General features: G+C 41.2%; 1 protein-coding gene across 2 annotated transcripts in view; it reads left to right on the top strand.

Annotated features, from left to right (window-relative positions):
* ELP2 (elongator acetyltransferase complex subunit 2) overlaps positions 1 to 12,741 on the top strand; it is a 45,870-nt gene extending 33,129 nt beyond the window's left edge. Inside the window, exons 18-22 of one of the 2 annotated variants that reach the window (XM_054461484.2) lie at positions 1,344 to 1,536; positions 3,951 to 4,072; positions 6,918 to 7,051; positions 7,922 to 8,035; positions 11,352 to 12,741. In XM_054461484.2, coding sequence (XP_054317459.1) covers positions 1,344 to 1,536; positions 3,951 to 4,072; positions 6,918 to 7,051; positions 7,922 to 8,035; positions 11,352 to 11,508 — 720 coding nt within the window. In that variant the 3' untranslated portion in view covers positions 11,509 to 12,741. The remainder of the gene's footprint in view (positions 1 to 1,343; positions 1,537 to 3,950; positions 4,073 to 6,917; positions 7,052 to 7,921; positions 8,036 to 11,351) is intronic. The other variant, XR_010124169.1, reaches the window with a different exon arrangement.
* The last annotated feature ends 3,850 nt before the right edge of the window (positions 12,742 to 16,591 follow it).

The following is a 16,591-nucleotide window of genomic DNA, read 5'->3' on the forward strand; positions in this document are numbered from 1 at the left end:
CTGCTTGTAAGCAAGGATGTCTGGTTTTTGGCTTTTTGCTTCTGAGTCATTTCCCACTTAGGAGAATGGCTTCTAATTCAATCCATTTTGCTGCAGAAGACATGATTTCATTGTTTTTTATGGCTGAGTAGTAGTTCATGGTGTGTGTGTGTGTGTGTGTGTGTATACATACCACATTTTAAAAATCCAATTATCCATTGATGGACACTGAACAGTTTTTTATATACCCTGGATACAACTTTATCACATGTGCTTATGTAGATATTTTTTCTCAGTGGCTTGTCATTCTCCTAACAGTGTCTTTCAAATAGCATATGTTTTATGTTTTGGTGAAGTCCAGTTTATCAATTTTTTTTTTTTAATTAGGCTGTGTCTTTCTTATATCTAGTCTTTGATTCAAGGTCACAAGGATTTTTCTGCTGTGTTTTGTTCTAGGAGTTTTATGGATTTTTAGCTTTTGCCTTTAGACCTATGATACTTTCAAATTAATTCCTGTATTTGTCATGGAGTATAGATTAAAATTGATTTTCTTTTATTGTAGATACCAGTTTCAGCATCATTTTTTTAAAAGACTATCCCCCTCATCACTGTGTTTTGTCCCTTTGTCTAAAGTTGGTTGTTCATATATGTGGGTCTGTTCCCTAGACTATATTCGGTTCTATTGATCTTTTTTGATATGATGCCAGTACCATACTCTGTTAGTAACGATAGTGTTTTAATAATACATCTTGAAATTAGGAAGTATAGAGTTATTTTGGCTATAGTAGATCCTTTATTTTGCATTTTAGAATCAGCTTAAGAGTTTCTGCAAAAATACCTGCAGGAATTTTAATGGAGATTGCATTGATTCTCTAGATCAATTTGGGGAGAATTTTAACAATATTGAGTATTTTGATATATGAATGCAATATGCCTGTCATTCATTCAGGTCTTTAATTTCTCTCAGGATTGATCTTTTTAAAAGTAAACCCTTTATTTTGGAATAATTTTCATTTTTTCCCCCTCCATGCCACAGTTTTGCGTTTTATTTTTTCCCCCTCCATGTCACAGTTTTGATCATGGAATAATTTTTTAAGATCTGAGAGCTACAGTGAAAAGGAAAAAAAGAAAGAAAGAAAACCTGATACTGTAGTCCCCGATGATTCATTTTTTCTAATCCCAGTCATCTGTAATTCTTCCCAGAGATTAGAAATGCTTGTAGTATGTTATCTCCTAGGAATTTTTTTTTGGAATTCAAACAGATAAATAAAATATACTCATAGAAACAATGTGTTGTTTTTAAAATGTTTTCTCTTCAGTTTATTTTTACTTACTAGCTTCATTGTTTCATCTCTGTCCTACAGGCAGCTAAGAAAGAGCATGCAGCTATCATTCTTTGGAACACTACATCTTGGAAACAGGTGCAGAATTTAGTTTTCCACAGTTTGACAGTCACGCAGATGGCCTTCTCACCTAATGACAAGTTCTTACTAGCTGTTTCCAGAGATCGAACCTGGTCATTGTGGAAAAAGCAGGATACAATCTCACCTGAGTTCGGTAAAACAGCTTCTGATTGGGAACGTTATTAGTGAAACAGTTATGTCCATTTTATCTACATTAAGCAGCTTTAGTTAAGAGAAAGATAACAGAGTGAAGGGTAGAGCCTCATGTCTTTGAAGCCTTTCAAAGTTCTTGAATAACTGAGGAAGACTTGACCTTCCTTGTAAGATTTAAATGGAGATGATCTTTATTTGGGTTGACCTACTTGTGATTATGTAGTCAAGATGGCATGCATTCAGATATCTCAGTTCAAGAAACATAAACATCTGTATGTAGGAAGTTAGGTTTTGCAAATGGTGATAGAATGCTACCACAAAACCTAATGGATGATGTATCCTGAGCTAGGATTTTATGGGACAGGAATAATGAAGATACAACTGAGAAAACTCATGGTTGAGTGGTTTCTTCTCTCTGAACTATTTTATTAATATAGTACTATTTTAAATTATGAAATGTAGAGGAAACCATTATCCTTAGCTTTTTCCTACCCTCTCCAGTCACCTCCTTCATTGAGAAGGGCATATTAGGCATCCCTCTGGATAACATGACCCCTGAGCAAGGTGTTAGCCCACCTACCCACATTCTACTCTGAACCTGTCATAAACTGAAAAAAAAAGAAGACTAAAAACCTTTGTGTAGTTGGGGCAGTGGCCTATTCCTGTTCCCCCAATTCTTTTGGTGGATAAGTTCTAGAGAGTGTTTAAAGTATATTTGCATTGTTTAATCCTGTTTTTAATTTTTCCATTGATAAGACTTGCATACAGTTTGGTTTTGTGATATTTCTGGTCTGTTTGTTTCTTGTGTTTTAGAGAACACCCAGGGACTGTAAAGTATACTCAGCAATATGTTTTAGAACAGACTGCTTTCTTTTGCGTCACTAATCTTTTCCTAACATGCAGCATTTACTGTTTAAAAAGCTAAAGTCGGCCAGGCACAGTGGCTCATGCGTGTGATCCCAGCACTTTGGGAGGCCAAGGTGGGCGGATCACCTGAGGTCAGGACTTCAAGACCAGCCTGGCCAACATGATGAAACTCCATCTCTACTAAAAATACAAAAAATTGGCCGGGCATGATGGTGCACGCCTGTAATCCCAGCTACTTGGGAGGCTGAGGCAGGAGAATCGTTTCAACCCGGGAGGCAGAGGTTGCAGTGAGCCAAGATGGCGCCATTGCACTCCAGCCTAGGCGACAGAGCAACACTCTGTCTCAACAAAATAAAAAATAAGTTAAAGTTGGACGGGTGCGGTGGCTCACACCTGCAATCCCACCACTTTGGGAGGCCAAGGCAGGTGGATCATTTGAAGTCAGAAGTTTGAGACCAGCCTAGCCAATATGGTGAAACCCCATCTCTACTAAAAAAAAAGTAAAAATTAGCCAGGCATGGTGGTGCATGCCTGTAATCCCCGCTACTCAGGAAGCTGAGACAGGAGGATTGCATGAACCTCGGAGATGAAGGTTGCAGTGAGTGGAGATCCCACCACGGCGCTCCAGCTGGGGCATTAGAGTGAGACTTCATCCTCCTGCAAAAAGAAAAAATTGTATTAATAACGTATTTATTAATTTGTTATATCTTTATGGGTTATGGAGTAATAATAGATACACTCTTATTCCCTCCTCATAAACAGTTATGTGGTTTTTGTTTTTTAGGGGTGTTTTTTTTTTTTTGAGACAGAGTTTCCCTCTTGTTCCCTAGGCTGGAGTGCAGTGGTATGATCTCAGCTCACTGCAGCCTCCGCCTCCTGGGTTCAAGCGATTCTCCTGCCTCGGCCTCCTAAGTAGCTGGGATTAAAGGCGCCTGCTACCACACCTGGCTAATTTTTTGTATTTTTAGTAGAGACGGGGTTTCATCATGTTGGGCAGGCTGGTCTTGAACTCCTGACCTCAGGTGATCTACCCGCCTCTGCCTCCCAAAAGTGCAGGGATTATAGGTGTGAGCCACCATGCCTAGCCAACAGTTAGGTGTGTTAGGTTTAGTCCATATAAGGGCTAGAAGTTGCCTTATACTTAAAAGGAAAATATTTTCTTAAGATTTCTTTTTTTAAACATTAAGTGGTGCATTAATCTTTTTTCTATAGCCTAATATGCAAATCTGCCTACTTTGAGTAAGGCTAAATAGCTTGAGGTTTCTTCTATAGGCGTGAGTTGAACTTCAGTTGAGTGTTTGGAAGATGTTTGTCATCAGTCACTAGAGAGTGACCAGTCAGTACAAAAGCATTCCCTACTAGAAAAATAGCTATGTCCACAGCCTTCTGGTGAGGGGTTGGTTGCCTGGCTTCAGTCTATTTCGAAAGTCAGTGCATATAAATTGAGTATTAAGTCATATGGTGTATATGGCACTTAAACATCACTTCCTAACAGGTAAAAACCCAGCTTTCTCTGCTTTGTGAATAGTGTATACATATTTCTTTCAGAGCCAGTTTTTAGTCTTTTTGCCTTCACCAACAAAATTACTTCTGTGCACAGTAGAATTATTTGGTCTTGTGATTGGAGTCCTGATAGCAAGTATTTCTTCACTGGGAGTCGAGACAAAAAGGTAATTATTTAAAAACTTAATATTTTTTCAAATGTAAAAATAATATTTTTGTAGGTATGTTTGAATAAAAAACACATAATCCTGCCTTTCTGTTACAGCTTTTAAAAATCAGCTATGTATTCCTTTCTGTTTTTCATATATGTACATATAAAAAAAGACTTTTCTTGTTAAATTCTATAAGTAAATTTCTCTGAAATGTCAAAAATATGAGGAGAAGACCTTTCAGACATATGACCTTCAGCAAATGGTCCCAGTGGAAGAAGAATAATAAATGAAATTAATCAAGACCAAGAAACCAGGAGGGCAGTGGGAGGTAGGGGAATAAGGGAAAAACTATTTTCTAGTTTTCTTACTTTTATGAATTTAACATTTTTCTGTAATAAATGATTGTTACCTTTTCATTTGGTGCTAGAAGTGGGTGGAGTATGACTGACCCAAGCTTTAAAAAAAGTCAAAACAAAGTAGCTAGGAATTTTTTTTTTTTTTTTTTTTTTTTTTTGAGACAGGATCTCAGGTATAGTGGTACAGTCACGGCTCACTGCAGCCTGGACCTCCTGGGCCCAAGCAATTTTCCCACCTCAGCCTTGGCCTCCCAAGTAGGTGGGACTATAGGTGCTCACCACCACGCCCAGCCGTTGTTTTAACTGTGTAGAGATGGGGTCTTGCCATGTTGCCAGGCTGGTCCCAAACTCCTGGGCGCAAGCAGTCCTCCCACTTTGGCCTCCCAAAGTGTTGGAATTACAGGCATGAGCCACCACACCCAGCCTCGGAGTATGTTCTCCAACATGACCTTCACCTTTGTTCTCTGGGAAATGTCCACCTCACCTCTGGTCTTTCCTTTGTTTTCATACTCTTTAAAATATCCTTTTGTTCCTACAGACTGGAGGTGGTGAAGCAGTTTAGTGTTGCCATTCCTCTCCCTGCCTTCTTTAGTCACAGACAAGGTACAGATCACTGAAGTGGAGGGCTAGCACAGGCAGGGTGTCACTCAGGCTAAACACTTTCATGTCAGCCTCTATGGCAGACTTTACGTCTCAGACCCTCCCTTCTGTTCATTTGCCTGCTCTTTCTTTCTTGGCATTGGTGTGCCTGTGCTGTGCTCGATGCTGAGGAAGAAGGACTGCTTTTGTCCCCCACAGTCATACTGTATTAATCTGTTTTCACGCTGCTATAAAGAACTGCCTGAGACTGGGTAATTTATAAAGGAAAGAGGTTTAATTGACTCACAGTTCCTCAGGGCTGGGGAAGCCTCAGGAAACTCAGTCATGGCAGCAGGTGAAGCAAACACATCCTTCTTCACGTGGTGGCAGGAGAAAGAAGTGCTGAGCAAAAGGGGGAAGCCTCTTATAAAACCATCAGATCTCGTGAGAACTCACTCACTATCATGAGAAGAGCATGGAGGTAACCACCCCCATGATCCTATTACCTCCTACTGTGTCCCTCCCACAACATACGGGGATTATGGGAACTACAATTCAAGATGAGATTTGGGTGGGGACACAGCCAAACCATATCACATGCCTATAGAACATGGTCCAGCTGCTACTCTCAGGGATAGGTCAGGGATCCAGCAGACAAAGCAGCATTCGCTGGGCATTCTCTGAAATGTACTTCTGCTTGCTTGGACAAAGCCTTCTGCTCAGAATCTTGCTTTGGTTCTGCATTTTGCTACTGTTGTCCACTTCATTTCTCTCTCCATTTCTTTTTTCTTTTTTTTTTTTGAGATGGAGTTTCACTCTTGTTGCCTAGGCTGGAGTGCAGTGGTGTGATCTTGGCTCACTGCAACCCCCGCCTCCCAGGTTCAGGCGATTCTTCTGCCTCAGCCTCCTGAGTAGCTGGGATTACAGGCACCCACCACCATGCCTGGCTAATTTTTTGTATTGTTAGTAGAAACGGGGTTTCACCATGTGGGCCAGGCTGGTTTTGAACTCCTGGCCTCAAGCAGTCCACCCGTCTCGACCTCCCAAACTGGTAGGAGTATAGGTGTGAGCCACCACGCCCAGCCCACTCTCCATTTCTTTGTGACCATTCACACATCCTTGAGGCATGAGTTTCCAGGGAAGCCTCATTTCATGAGGGGTATCATCTAGGTCAGGTTTTCCTCATAGCTGAGTAGATTCCCTGAGCAATGGACAGTGTAGAGGAAGAGCTAGAAAGCTGATTAGTTCTTTTTTTTTTTTTTTTTGAGACGGAGTTTCACTCTTGTTGCCCAGGCTGGAGTGCAGTGGCACGATCTCAGCTCACTGCAACCTCTGCCTCCTAGGTTCAAGCGATTCTCCTGCCTTAGCCTCCCTAGCAGCTGGGATTACAGGCACCCGCCACCACGCCCTGCTTATTTTTTATATTTTTAGTAGAGAAGGGGTTTCACTATGTTGGCCAGGCTGGTCTTGAACTCCTGACCTCAGGTGATCCACCCACCTCGGCCTCCCAGAGTGCTGGGATTACAGGCATGAGCCACCACACCCAGCCCGAAAGCTGATTAGTTCTTAAACTATTTTGTGGTAGCTTCTTGGGGAAGTGCGTGAGCCTACTGATGGGACTCCACTGGATCAGAACCAATTTGTGAGTATAGAAGGCAGGTTAGACACCTCTCTGTGGTCTCTGGGCAGGAATGCTTTGTCTTTGGATCAAGACGAGCTCTCAGAGATGCATGTCTGCTGTACTGTACCTTCTTTGTGATGCTTGAAATGTTCTCAAGTCCTGGCACATCATACACGAATGTAGTGATGCATTTTTAAAAATACCAGAGCAAATACTTTGTTTTATCTTTGCCAGTGAAACTGTAGTACATTGCTAGAAACCTTGCAAAGAGAAGGCTTTACAGTGTGTGATCTGTCTGTATTAGGTGGTTGTCTGGGGTGAGTGCGACTCCACTGATGACTGTATTGAGCACAACATTGGCCCCTGCTCCTCAGTCCTGGACGTGGGTGGGGCTGTGACAGCTGTCAGCATCTGCCCAGCGCTCCACCCTTCTCAACGGTCAGTCTCTGTGTGGGGCTTAGTTTTAAGAGGACCACTTGGTTTCTTAATATGTAGCCCTCATGTCATTTCATTTTTGAATTCTCCTAGCCTCTGAGTTACTGTCTTTTTTTTTTCTTTGTCTTTTTTCTTTTTCTTTTTTTTTTTTTTTTTGAGATGGAGTCTCACTCTGTTGCCCAGGCTGGAATGCAGTGGCATGATCTCTGCTCACTGCAACCTCTGCCTTCTGAGTTTAAGCGATTCTCCTGCCTCAGCCTCCCAAGTAGGTGGGATTATAGGCATGTGCCATCACGCCTGGCTCATTTTTTTGTATTTTTAGTAGAGATGGGGTTTCACCATGTTGGCCAGGCAGGTCTTAATCTCCTGACCTCAGGTGATCCACCTGCCTCGGCCTCCCAAAGTGCTGGGATTACAGGTGTATGCCGCCGTGCCTGGCCTGAGTTACTGTCTTTTCCAAAATGCTTATGTTTCTCATAATAATTTTTAAATTGATAGAATCTAATGATTCAGAATATAAAATACAGGTTAGGAATGTGGCTCAAAGATTCTTACTTCACCAAATCTAGGACTATAATACTTTCTCTGTAACAAGCATCTTCAGTGGAACAAGGGTCCCTGCAGCCAGCTGGGGAAACACTGGCTCATGGGCTTTGTCAGCAGAGGACACAGATAAATCTGTGTGCAGCCCCTGTAAAGAGGAGGCTCCTTGAGGACACAGCAGAGCAGTGCAGCATGTCCTGGGCTGATGCCTGCAGAGTCTTTTGTAAGGCAGGGACAGTTGGGACACTGTGAAGAACTACTTTAGAGCAATGACGGAGATAACAATTTCATGCTAAGTTAATCACTGTTGTCCCCCTCCCTTAAAAACAGATATGTGGTTGCAGTAGGATTGGAGTGTGGAAAGATTTGCTTATATACCTGGAAAAAGACTGATCAAGTTCCAGAAATAAATGACTGGACCCACTGTGTAGAAACAAGTCAAAGGTATTTCTTTCCTATTTTTGTTTCCATCACATTAACTAGAAATTGTGGGGTCTTTCGTGGCAAATTTTATGCCACATTTTCATGGAGAGGGACATATATCTGTATTCGTCGTGTCTACCACTTTGTTTTGTGGTAATCTGAAATTGATACATGTGGTAATCTGAAACTGATATATTGCACTTGATTTTTAAAAGTTTGCTCGACCAAATTGCTTGCGTGCATAATATTATTTTTATAAACAACCATTTGAGATGAAAGTGATTTTCATAATGGTGTGTTGTAGAATTTGACTACAGTAGATTCTTAATTTGATTCAAAATGTTTGTGATTTTTAAAAATATTCTGGATTGCACTTTGGTAGCCGTATCCTTATGATTGAGCCCTTTACCTCAAAAGATCCTATAGTGGAGCTTTCAGGCATAGCAAGGCTCATGCTCTGGGCCTCATGCATTTGCCACCTGAGCTGGCATAGAGCACCTGCTGTTTACAACCTCCTCCCCATCCCACCCACCTAGACAGCAGGGATCACTTTTGATCTACCCTTTTACAGGTTTTATTCTTTTTGTATGTGTGTGTGTGAGACAGGGTCTCACTCTGTCACCTAGGCTAGAGTGCAGTGGCAAGATCCCAGCTCACTGCAACCTCTGCCTCCCAGGCTCAATCAGTCTTCCTACCTCAGCCTCCCAAATAGCTGGGACTACAGACACGCACCACCATGCCCGGCTAATTTTTTTTGTATTTTTAGTAGAGATGGGGTTTCATTGTGTTGGCCAGGCTGGTCTCCATCTCCTGGGCTCAAGCAATCCTCCTGTCTTGGCCTCCCAAAGTGCTAGAGTTACAGGCATGGGCCACTGTGCCTGGCCCACATTTTATTTAAAAATGCCTAAATGTGGCTGGGTGTGTTGGCTCATGGTCTCTACCAAAAATAAAAGAAATTAGCCAGGTGTGATGGTGCATGACTGTGGGTCCCAGCTACTTGGGAGGGTGAAGTGGGAGGATCACTTGAGCCCAGGAGGTTGAGGCTGCAGCAAGCCATAATCACACCATTGCAGTCCAGCCTGGGTGAATGAGAGCCTGTCCCCCACAAAAAAGTATAAACGTTCAGAAAGCTACTAATATCATTCTGTGTTATGTTTTCTTAGGCTTTTTCAACCTTCGTATGTCTGTACTGTTGAAAATACAATTTCAAATAGCAATTTCAAATGACAGTATGATGAGGGTGAGTGCTTAATGGAGAGAGATTTGTGAGCAATGTCTTAAAACATATTTCATCCAGCAGATCTTGTCTCCATGTCAGCCAAGCATGTTAGTGCTCATTATAATTATATTTATTAAAATGAGATATTGCCATGCCCCCGTGGCTTCTCTCCTGCCTCTCTGGGCTGGGTTTAGCAGTTGAACTAGTTTGTGCTGTTGGCTTGCTGAAGAGGGAAGAAATCTGTTGAAATTCCATGCTTCAGGCATTTGAAATTTTCTCTCTTCCTGGGCACCCCTTCCTTCCACTTTGCCTGCCCACAGTGCTCCCTTCACCTCTAACCTGGTGTGAAGACCTCTTCAATGGCCCCCATGTGGGACACTGGTGGGAAGCCCCTTAGAAAGCGCAAGAAGGGAACATGTATAGAATTTGAGTTTTTTGTCTGAAGGGGTTGTTTTTTTCTTTGGTCATTATGGTGACTTAGGATTTGTAAGATGGAACTAATGCGTGACTTAACATATTATATTATTTGGATTGCTAATATTTCAGTTACCAAGTTCCAAGTACCTTTCAAATGAAAGCTTTTGCTAGTAATAAGATTTACAAAGGTAATATAAGCAAACACTACCCTTTAGGTTGGTTTGCCAAACTCCCTATCTTCTTAAATGTGACATGTTAATATTCTGTATTTAAAGGACATTACCAAAAAAAAAAAAAGAAACCCACTATCTCAAAGCTTACATAGCCAAACAAGTACTGTTCCTCAAAGTAGCTCCCTTGGAAAGAATTATACCACATATGTTTATTTCAGTGATTTCACTACATCAAATCATTCTTTTAATGAAACGAGATAACTTTAATCCATAATAATTGAGATTCCAGTGATGTTGCTATCACTTAAAATGTTCTTGGAACTTCTCTGTAGGAATTGTGTTCAGAACTAGCTTACTAGTGATGCAAGAAAACAAATTATAATGCCTTTTATAATATTACTTATTTCAATCGTTTCCTCTTTTTAAAGCTTGCCATTCATATCTATTAAGTTTGCCATTTATATTTATTATAAAGCTTACTTCCGGGTGCTTTCAACAGTCAGATTCATCCTCAAAGGAATATGAGCTGTCATTGAGAGTACTCAAATCATGGTCTGCATAATATGGAAGCATTTTCTCTAGAATAATTTCAGAAAACAGTTGAGGCACAGCAGCCCAGCCAGAGTGACTATTTGTAAGGGCACGCAGTCATCTTGTTGCATAGGTTCAGGAGGACTGATTTTTAAAATGGGTTTCATGACTTCATTCTTCCCTTTTAATCATGAGAGTGCATCTGGTGACAGGGACTGTCAGCAAATGAAAGTGTAATGTGTGTGCTCTGGTATTGTTTTCAGTGTTTACTGCCCTAAAACCTACTTAGGTTTTTCACTTTATTCCTTTTTGGTTTGGGAAGCTAATTTGCAGGTTAAATTTATAGAAGATGTTGTATTTTCATAGAAATTTGTTCCTAACATACGTTGGTAACATTCTGGGTCTGCCTTTTTAAAGGGCTGGGGAGGTAGGGGGTAGGGAGCATTAATAAGATGGTCTTGCCCAAGGTTACGCAGTTAGAGGTCACACTGGAGACCAAGACTCTTTCATTGTGCAGTACATTAAATCTGTCATAGTCTTTCTTTACCCAGTAGTAAAAATGCAATTCCATCCACCTCACAGGGATGTCAAAAGAATAAAATAATCTAGAATATATTGTAAAGTTAAAATTGTTATAAATTTAGTAATGTTATCTAAAAGGCTAACTTGAATATCCATTTCATGAAATTCCATTGATCATTAAAACAACATTCATTTAAAAAATTTTTATTTTTTGTTTTTTTTTAAACAACATTTGACAGAGATTCATTGTCTGTGTCTTGCTTGTTTTGGTGATGTTATTGCCAGTGAGTAAGATTAAAATTTAGCTTTGCAGTTTTAAGTGAATATAGTAAAATATTTTCCAGGTTAAAATAAAATGGCTAAAATGTTAATGATGCTATTTTAACACCTGTACATTTCAATTTTCAGGTTTTAACTTCCATTCATGTTTACACCATTAATTAGAAAAACATTTCATGATTTCTCTTTGTTTTAGCCAAAGTCATACACTGGCTATCAGAAAATTATGCTGGAAGAATTGCAGTGGAAAAACTGAGCAGAAGGAAGCAGAAGGTGCTGAGTGGTTACACTTTGCAAGCTGTGGTGAAGATCACACTGTGAAGATACACAGAATCAATAAATGTGCACTGTAATGGACTTAATAACTACATGCTTGCAGTCACTGGTATCTTAAAATATTATCATGTGAACAGGTCATCTTTACCTTCATAACTGAACTGAGTTTCTGGGTTTTTTGTTGTTGTTGTTGTTGAGATGGAGTCTTGCTTTGTCACAGCCTCCACCTCCCAGGTTCAAGCGATTCTCTTTCTTCAGCCTCCTGAGTAGCTGGGACTAGAGGCACACACCACCATGCCCAGCTAATTTTTGTATTTTTAGTAGAGACTGGGTTTCACCGTTGGCCAGGCTGGTCTCAAACTCCTCGTCTCAGGTGATCTGCTTGCCTCGGCCTCCCAAAGTGCTGGGATTACAGGCGTGAGCCACTGCGCCCAGCCTGAGTTTCATTTTTTAAGTCACATAGCAGTAGTCCTTATTTCAGTGCTAGACCCTTTGAAATGCGGTGAAAGCTATGGACCCTTCACTTTGTTATATAACATATGCACACACACCCAGAACTTTGCACATACGTTCAGAGATTCCTAGAGCTGCAGACCTGCCTCTGTGTGTCCCAATTTAAGAACCTCTGTTCTTTCTTCATGACTGGATTTGCCCAATTTTGTGTTATTTTGGGACTTCATTTGTCCCTCTTTGGGACGTTTCCTAATTTATTGCCCTCTTCAGAGAGTAGACGTAGAAAATAAAGAGAGGAAACCTAGATTACTTAATTTTTATTTTAACATTTTCTATAGATAGCATACCATGCCAAGTGTGCTCTGTCTTGATCCCCTTCTTTCTAGCATCTGCCAGACATTGTAGAGTTTCGCAAGCAGTTGTAGGTTTGAGCTGCAGCCAGTCATTTCTTTTATTCTTTAAAAGTACATGGATTCGTCTTTTTAGGGCTTTACTGAAAGTAAAATATCCTGACATTTAAACTGACAGATGTAGGAGGTAAAAAATAGAGTTCTGAAACATTTGAATTTATGTGATAGCTGAAGTCACGAGATGAGGGATGTATGTCCCCCAGGGAGGATGCAGAAAGAAGAAAAGGGTGCTGGAAACAGCATGTCAGTTGTGCCAGCTGAGGGCTGGAGGCAGCCAGGAGAGTTGGGAGCCTGGGTGTTGGGTGGAGAGAGGTTAACAGGGAAGACATGGGAAGTACTGTGAAGGCTGGTGTGAGCAGAGGACTACTCCAACCCTGTTGGAACATAGAGCCATTTGGCAGATTGACAATGCGGTGACAGCTCTATATAATAAATGTGTTGAAAGGAGGAAGGTGAAGATTTTCTTGGTGGGAGTTTATGCTGTTATTTAACATATTTTGCTTCCAAAGGGGTTAAGATGTTTTACCTAAATGGAGGTTTCTGGGTCAGTGCTATACAATATTTCTAATCTGTGTTTTATAGTGTGAGCTACATATGTAATTTTAAAATTTTCAAGTAGCCACATAAAGGAAACAGGTGAAATTTAATGACATATTTCCTTTAATACGCGATATCCAAAATATTATTATGTCAACCTATAATCAGTATAACCTGTTACTGAAATATTTTATAGGGCCCATCTCAGTTCAGACTAGCCACATTTAAGTGCTTCATAGCCACATGTGGCTTATGGCCATCCATATTTGGACAATGTACTTTAGACTGTTGCATCTGTATACTCTTGTGCCCTCAGCTGGGGGATGGGGTGTGTGTGCGTGTATACCAAGGCAGTGAGCATCTGAGCTTTGAACCTCAAAAACCAAAATGCCCTGCCCATTTCCCTGCTTATCAGCTGAGGAATCTTTACCCACATTGACACATGGGCTTGTTCTGACCCAAGTGCATGCAGGCTTCCAGAGCAGATTCAGAGGCCTAACTTAGTCCTTTAGCTTTCCTCCCAGCACAGAACTCCCAAGGTTATCTGAAAGTAGGCCTTGCCTAGAGAGACTGAGTTTTCAAGTTGTCAGTTTTCCCAAATGGTCCTCAAACATCTTCCTCAGGAATCACCTTACAGTTTAGTAAACATTCAGAGGACTTGCTACACATCTGGGCAGTCTGCATTGTAATTCATATGTGTTTACACATTTGTGTCTTCACAAATGTTAAAGCATTTGTGCTAAAGCACCTTTGAACCATATTGTAATTCATAATATCTGAAGCAATTATTATGAATTATAGTAATTCATAATATTGAAGCAATTCATAATATCTGAAGCAATCCCCAGATACGGGTTAGGCATGGCCCTGCTCTGAGCAGGATGGCAAAAGTGGCAGTCTATGACGCAGCCCTTGTTACCCCAGGCTATTACTAAATGGTGGTGGTGGTTTTATCTTAATTAAAATGACATCACCAACAATGGGCTCTTTCCTGTCTGCCAGGAAAAAGTTTTCTGTAGTGACGCACATGTTGTGTGTTTATGTGTGCGTTTGAGGCTATATTACTCATTGCTACAGCAGTTCAAAATGACTTGGAAAAAAACAATGAACGCTGGTCATTGATATGTATACTGACGTGTTTAAGGGAAGTTACTGTGGTCTGTAACTTACGAAATACATAAAAAATACGATGGGTGGAGTGACGGACACATGGACAGATATGAAGCAAGCACTGTAAAATATTAGTGGTAGTTTTGTGTGCCCATACTCACGGCACCATTATTCACAGTAGCTAAGAGATGGAAGCAATACGTGTCAATCGGTGGGTGAATGATCAACAAAATGTGGTGTATTCATACAGTGGAATATTATTCAGCCTCTAAAAGGAAGATATGCTGACACATGCTGCAACATGGATTAATCTTGAGGACATGATGCTAAGTGAAGTAAGCCAGTCACTGGAAGACAAATACTCTATGCTTCCATTTATATGAAGTATCTAGAGCAGTCAAATGCATAGAAACAAAGTAGAATGGTAGTTGCCAAGGACTGGGGGAGGAGGAAATGAGGAGTTGTTTAATGGGTATAGTGTTTCAGTTTTGCAAGACAAAAAGTCCTGGGGATTGGTTGCACAGTTATGTGAATGCTGCATGCCGACTCAACTGTACACTCTAAAATGGTTAAGATGGTAAATGTTATCTTTATTTTACCACAGTTTTTTTTAAAGCATGGTAAACACCATTTCCCAGGATGTAAAACTGTACTAAAAAAAAAAGTGCTCCAAAGTAAGATATATTTGGGAAACACAGGGATAACTAAGGTTAGATAGGTGTTCTTTATTGCAGGAATTCTAAGAGCATTTAACAAATTAATTTACACTGGGAATTTTCAGGGTGGAGGGTCTGGCTCATAGCATTTCACAAACATTATACTTCAGAGTCCCAAAGCCTTTAAATAAAATGTTAATGGTAGAAACTCCTTAAGGGGTGTTCACTGTACAATTCTTTCAACTTTTCTGCATGCTGGGAGTTTTTTTTTGGTAAGAACATGTTGGGGAAAATGGCCTTGGAATATTTCTTTCAAATTGGAGCCAAGCTAACACAAAGCTGTTGCTGCTCGTGGGAACAGCTCTGATGTCCATGTAACAAGCTGCCCTCCCCAACTCCCTCCCTTCTGTTTCTCCCTCCTCGGCACCCGCTTCCAGGATTAACGGGCAGGGAGACAGAGCTCAGCTCCGGGTGCAGTTGGGCCACAGCAGAAGGAGGGCCAGGATAGAGGTTTGTGCCTTGGCTCTGTTGCTTGAACATAAACACACCTAGTCAGAAGTACATCAGTACAAAGTGGGCCCTACAAAATTATAGGGTCAGAAAACAGGTAAGTGGTTACCAGGGGCTGGGAATGGGGAGAGGAGTGACTACAGGGGGACCCAGATTCTTCAACAAATGCATTACAAGAGGAAAAGGGAAGGGAAGCCTGGAGATTGAAAGATACTTGAGACATGTGAATCTAGTGCAATGTATGAACCTTGTTTGCCTCTTGATCTGAACTAGCCAATCAATCTTGTAAAAATGTGCTTAAGGGACAAAGCAAATTTGAACTCTGGCTGGATATTTGATGATATTAAGGAAACAACATTTAAACATATGACATTGGGGCTGTGGTTATGATTGGTTTTGTTTTTTTTTTCTCTAGAGACTGGGTTTTGCAGTGTTGCCTAAGCTGGTCTTGAACTCCTGGGCTCAAGCAGTTCTCCCACCTCAGCCTTGGTTTAAGAAAAAAAAAAAAAAAGTTCTCTTGAATCATAATTTCAGTATTTATGGATGAAATCAATTTATGTCTTGGGTTGTTTCATAATGATTGTGTGTGTGTCAAGGACTAGGTGGGTTTTAGATGTGTGGATTATTAATGAAGCTGGGCAGTGTTGGGGTGGTCATACTATTCTAATTTTTTAATATACTTAAAATTTCCTTATAAGAATTGTTAAAAAAGAATGAGCATATCCATAAGTCAAATACAAAAATTGTTACATTGTGAGGAGTTCTTCCCCTTCTAGCATGTAGTGGATGGTCCAGTATTAAGGCTCTGCCACGCTTAAACAAGAGACTGGCACTCCAAGGACAATGAGGCTGAGGCCAGAAGAGAGACAGCATGTTGGATGGCTGCATGTGGTTGGTGGATAGAGGACTCTGAGCCCCACTCTGGTAGACTCAGAGATCTGGGACCTGGGCCAGGCATGGTGGCTCACACCTGTAATCCCAGCAATTTGGGAGGCTGAGGTGGGTGGATCACTTGAGGTCAGGAGTTTGAGACCAGCCTGGCCAACATGGTGAAACCCCATCTCTACTAAAAATTAAAAAAAAAAAAAACATTAGTCGGGCATGGTGGTGGGCGCCTGTAATCCCAGATGTTCCAGAGGCTGAGGCAGGAGAACCGCTTAAACCCAGGAGGAGGAGGTTGCAGTGGGCCGAGATCGAGCCACTGCACTCCATCCTGGGCAACAGAGTGAGACTCCATCTCAAAAAAAAAAAAAAAAAAAAAATCTGGGACCCAGTACTGAGTGAAGACAGCAGAGTGAAGGAGAGAGGCCATGCTTTGTCCGAGAAGCTCCTCCTGGGGTGGAAGGAACAACTCCACAAAGGCTGCTCTTGCGGGGGCTCCCCTGCAGCCAGGTGCCTGCTGACTGTCCCCAAACTGCCTCCCAACACAGAGGGATGCAAAGGCAGCCTCTTCCTGCTCAGTGGAATAGGGAAATTATATCACC

This window comes from Pongo pygmaeus, chromosome 17 (genome assembly GCF_028885625.2).
Source record: "Pongo pygmaeus isolate AG05252 chromosome 17, NHGRI_mPonPyg2-v2.0_pri, whole genome shotgun sequence".
Taxonomy (NCBI): Eukaryota; Metazoa; Chordata; class Mammalia; order Primates; family Hominidae; genus Pongo; species Pongo pygmaeus.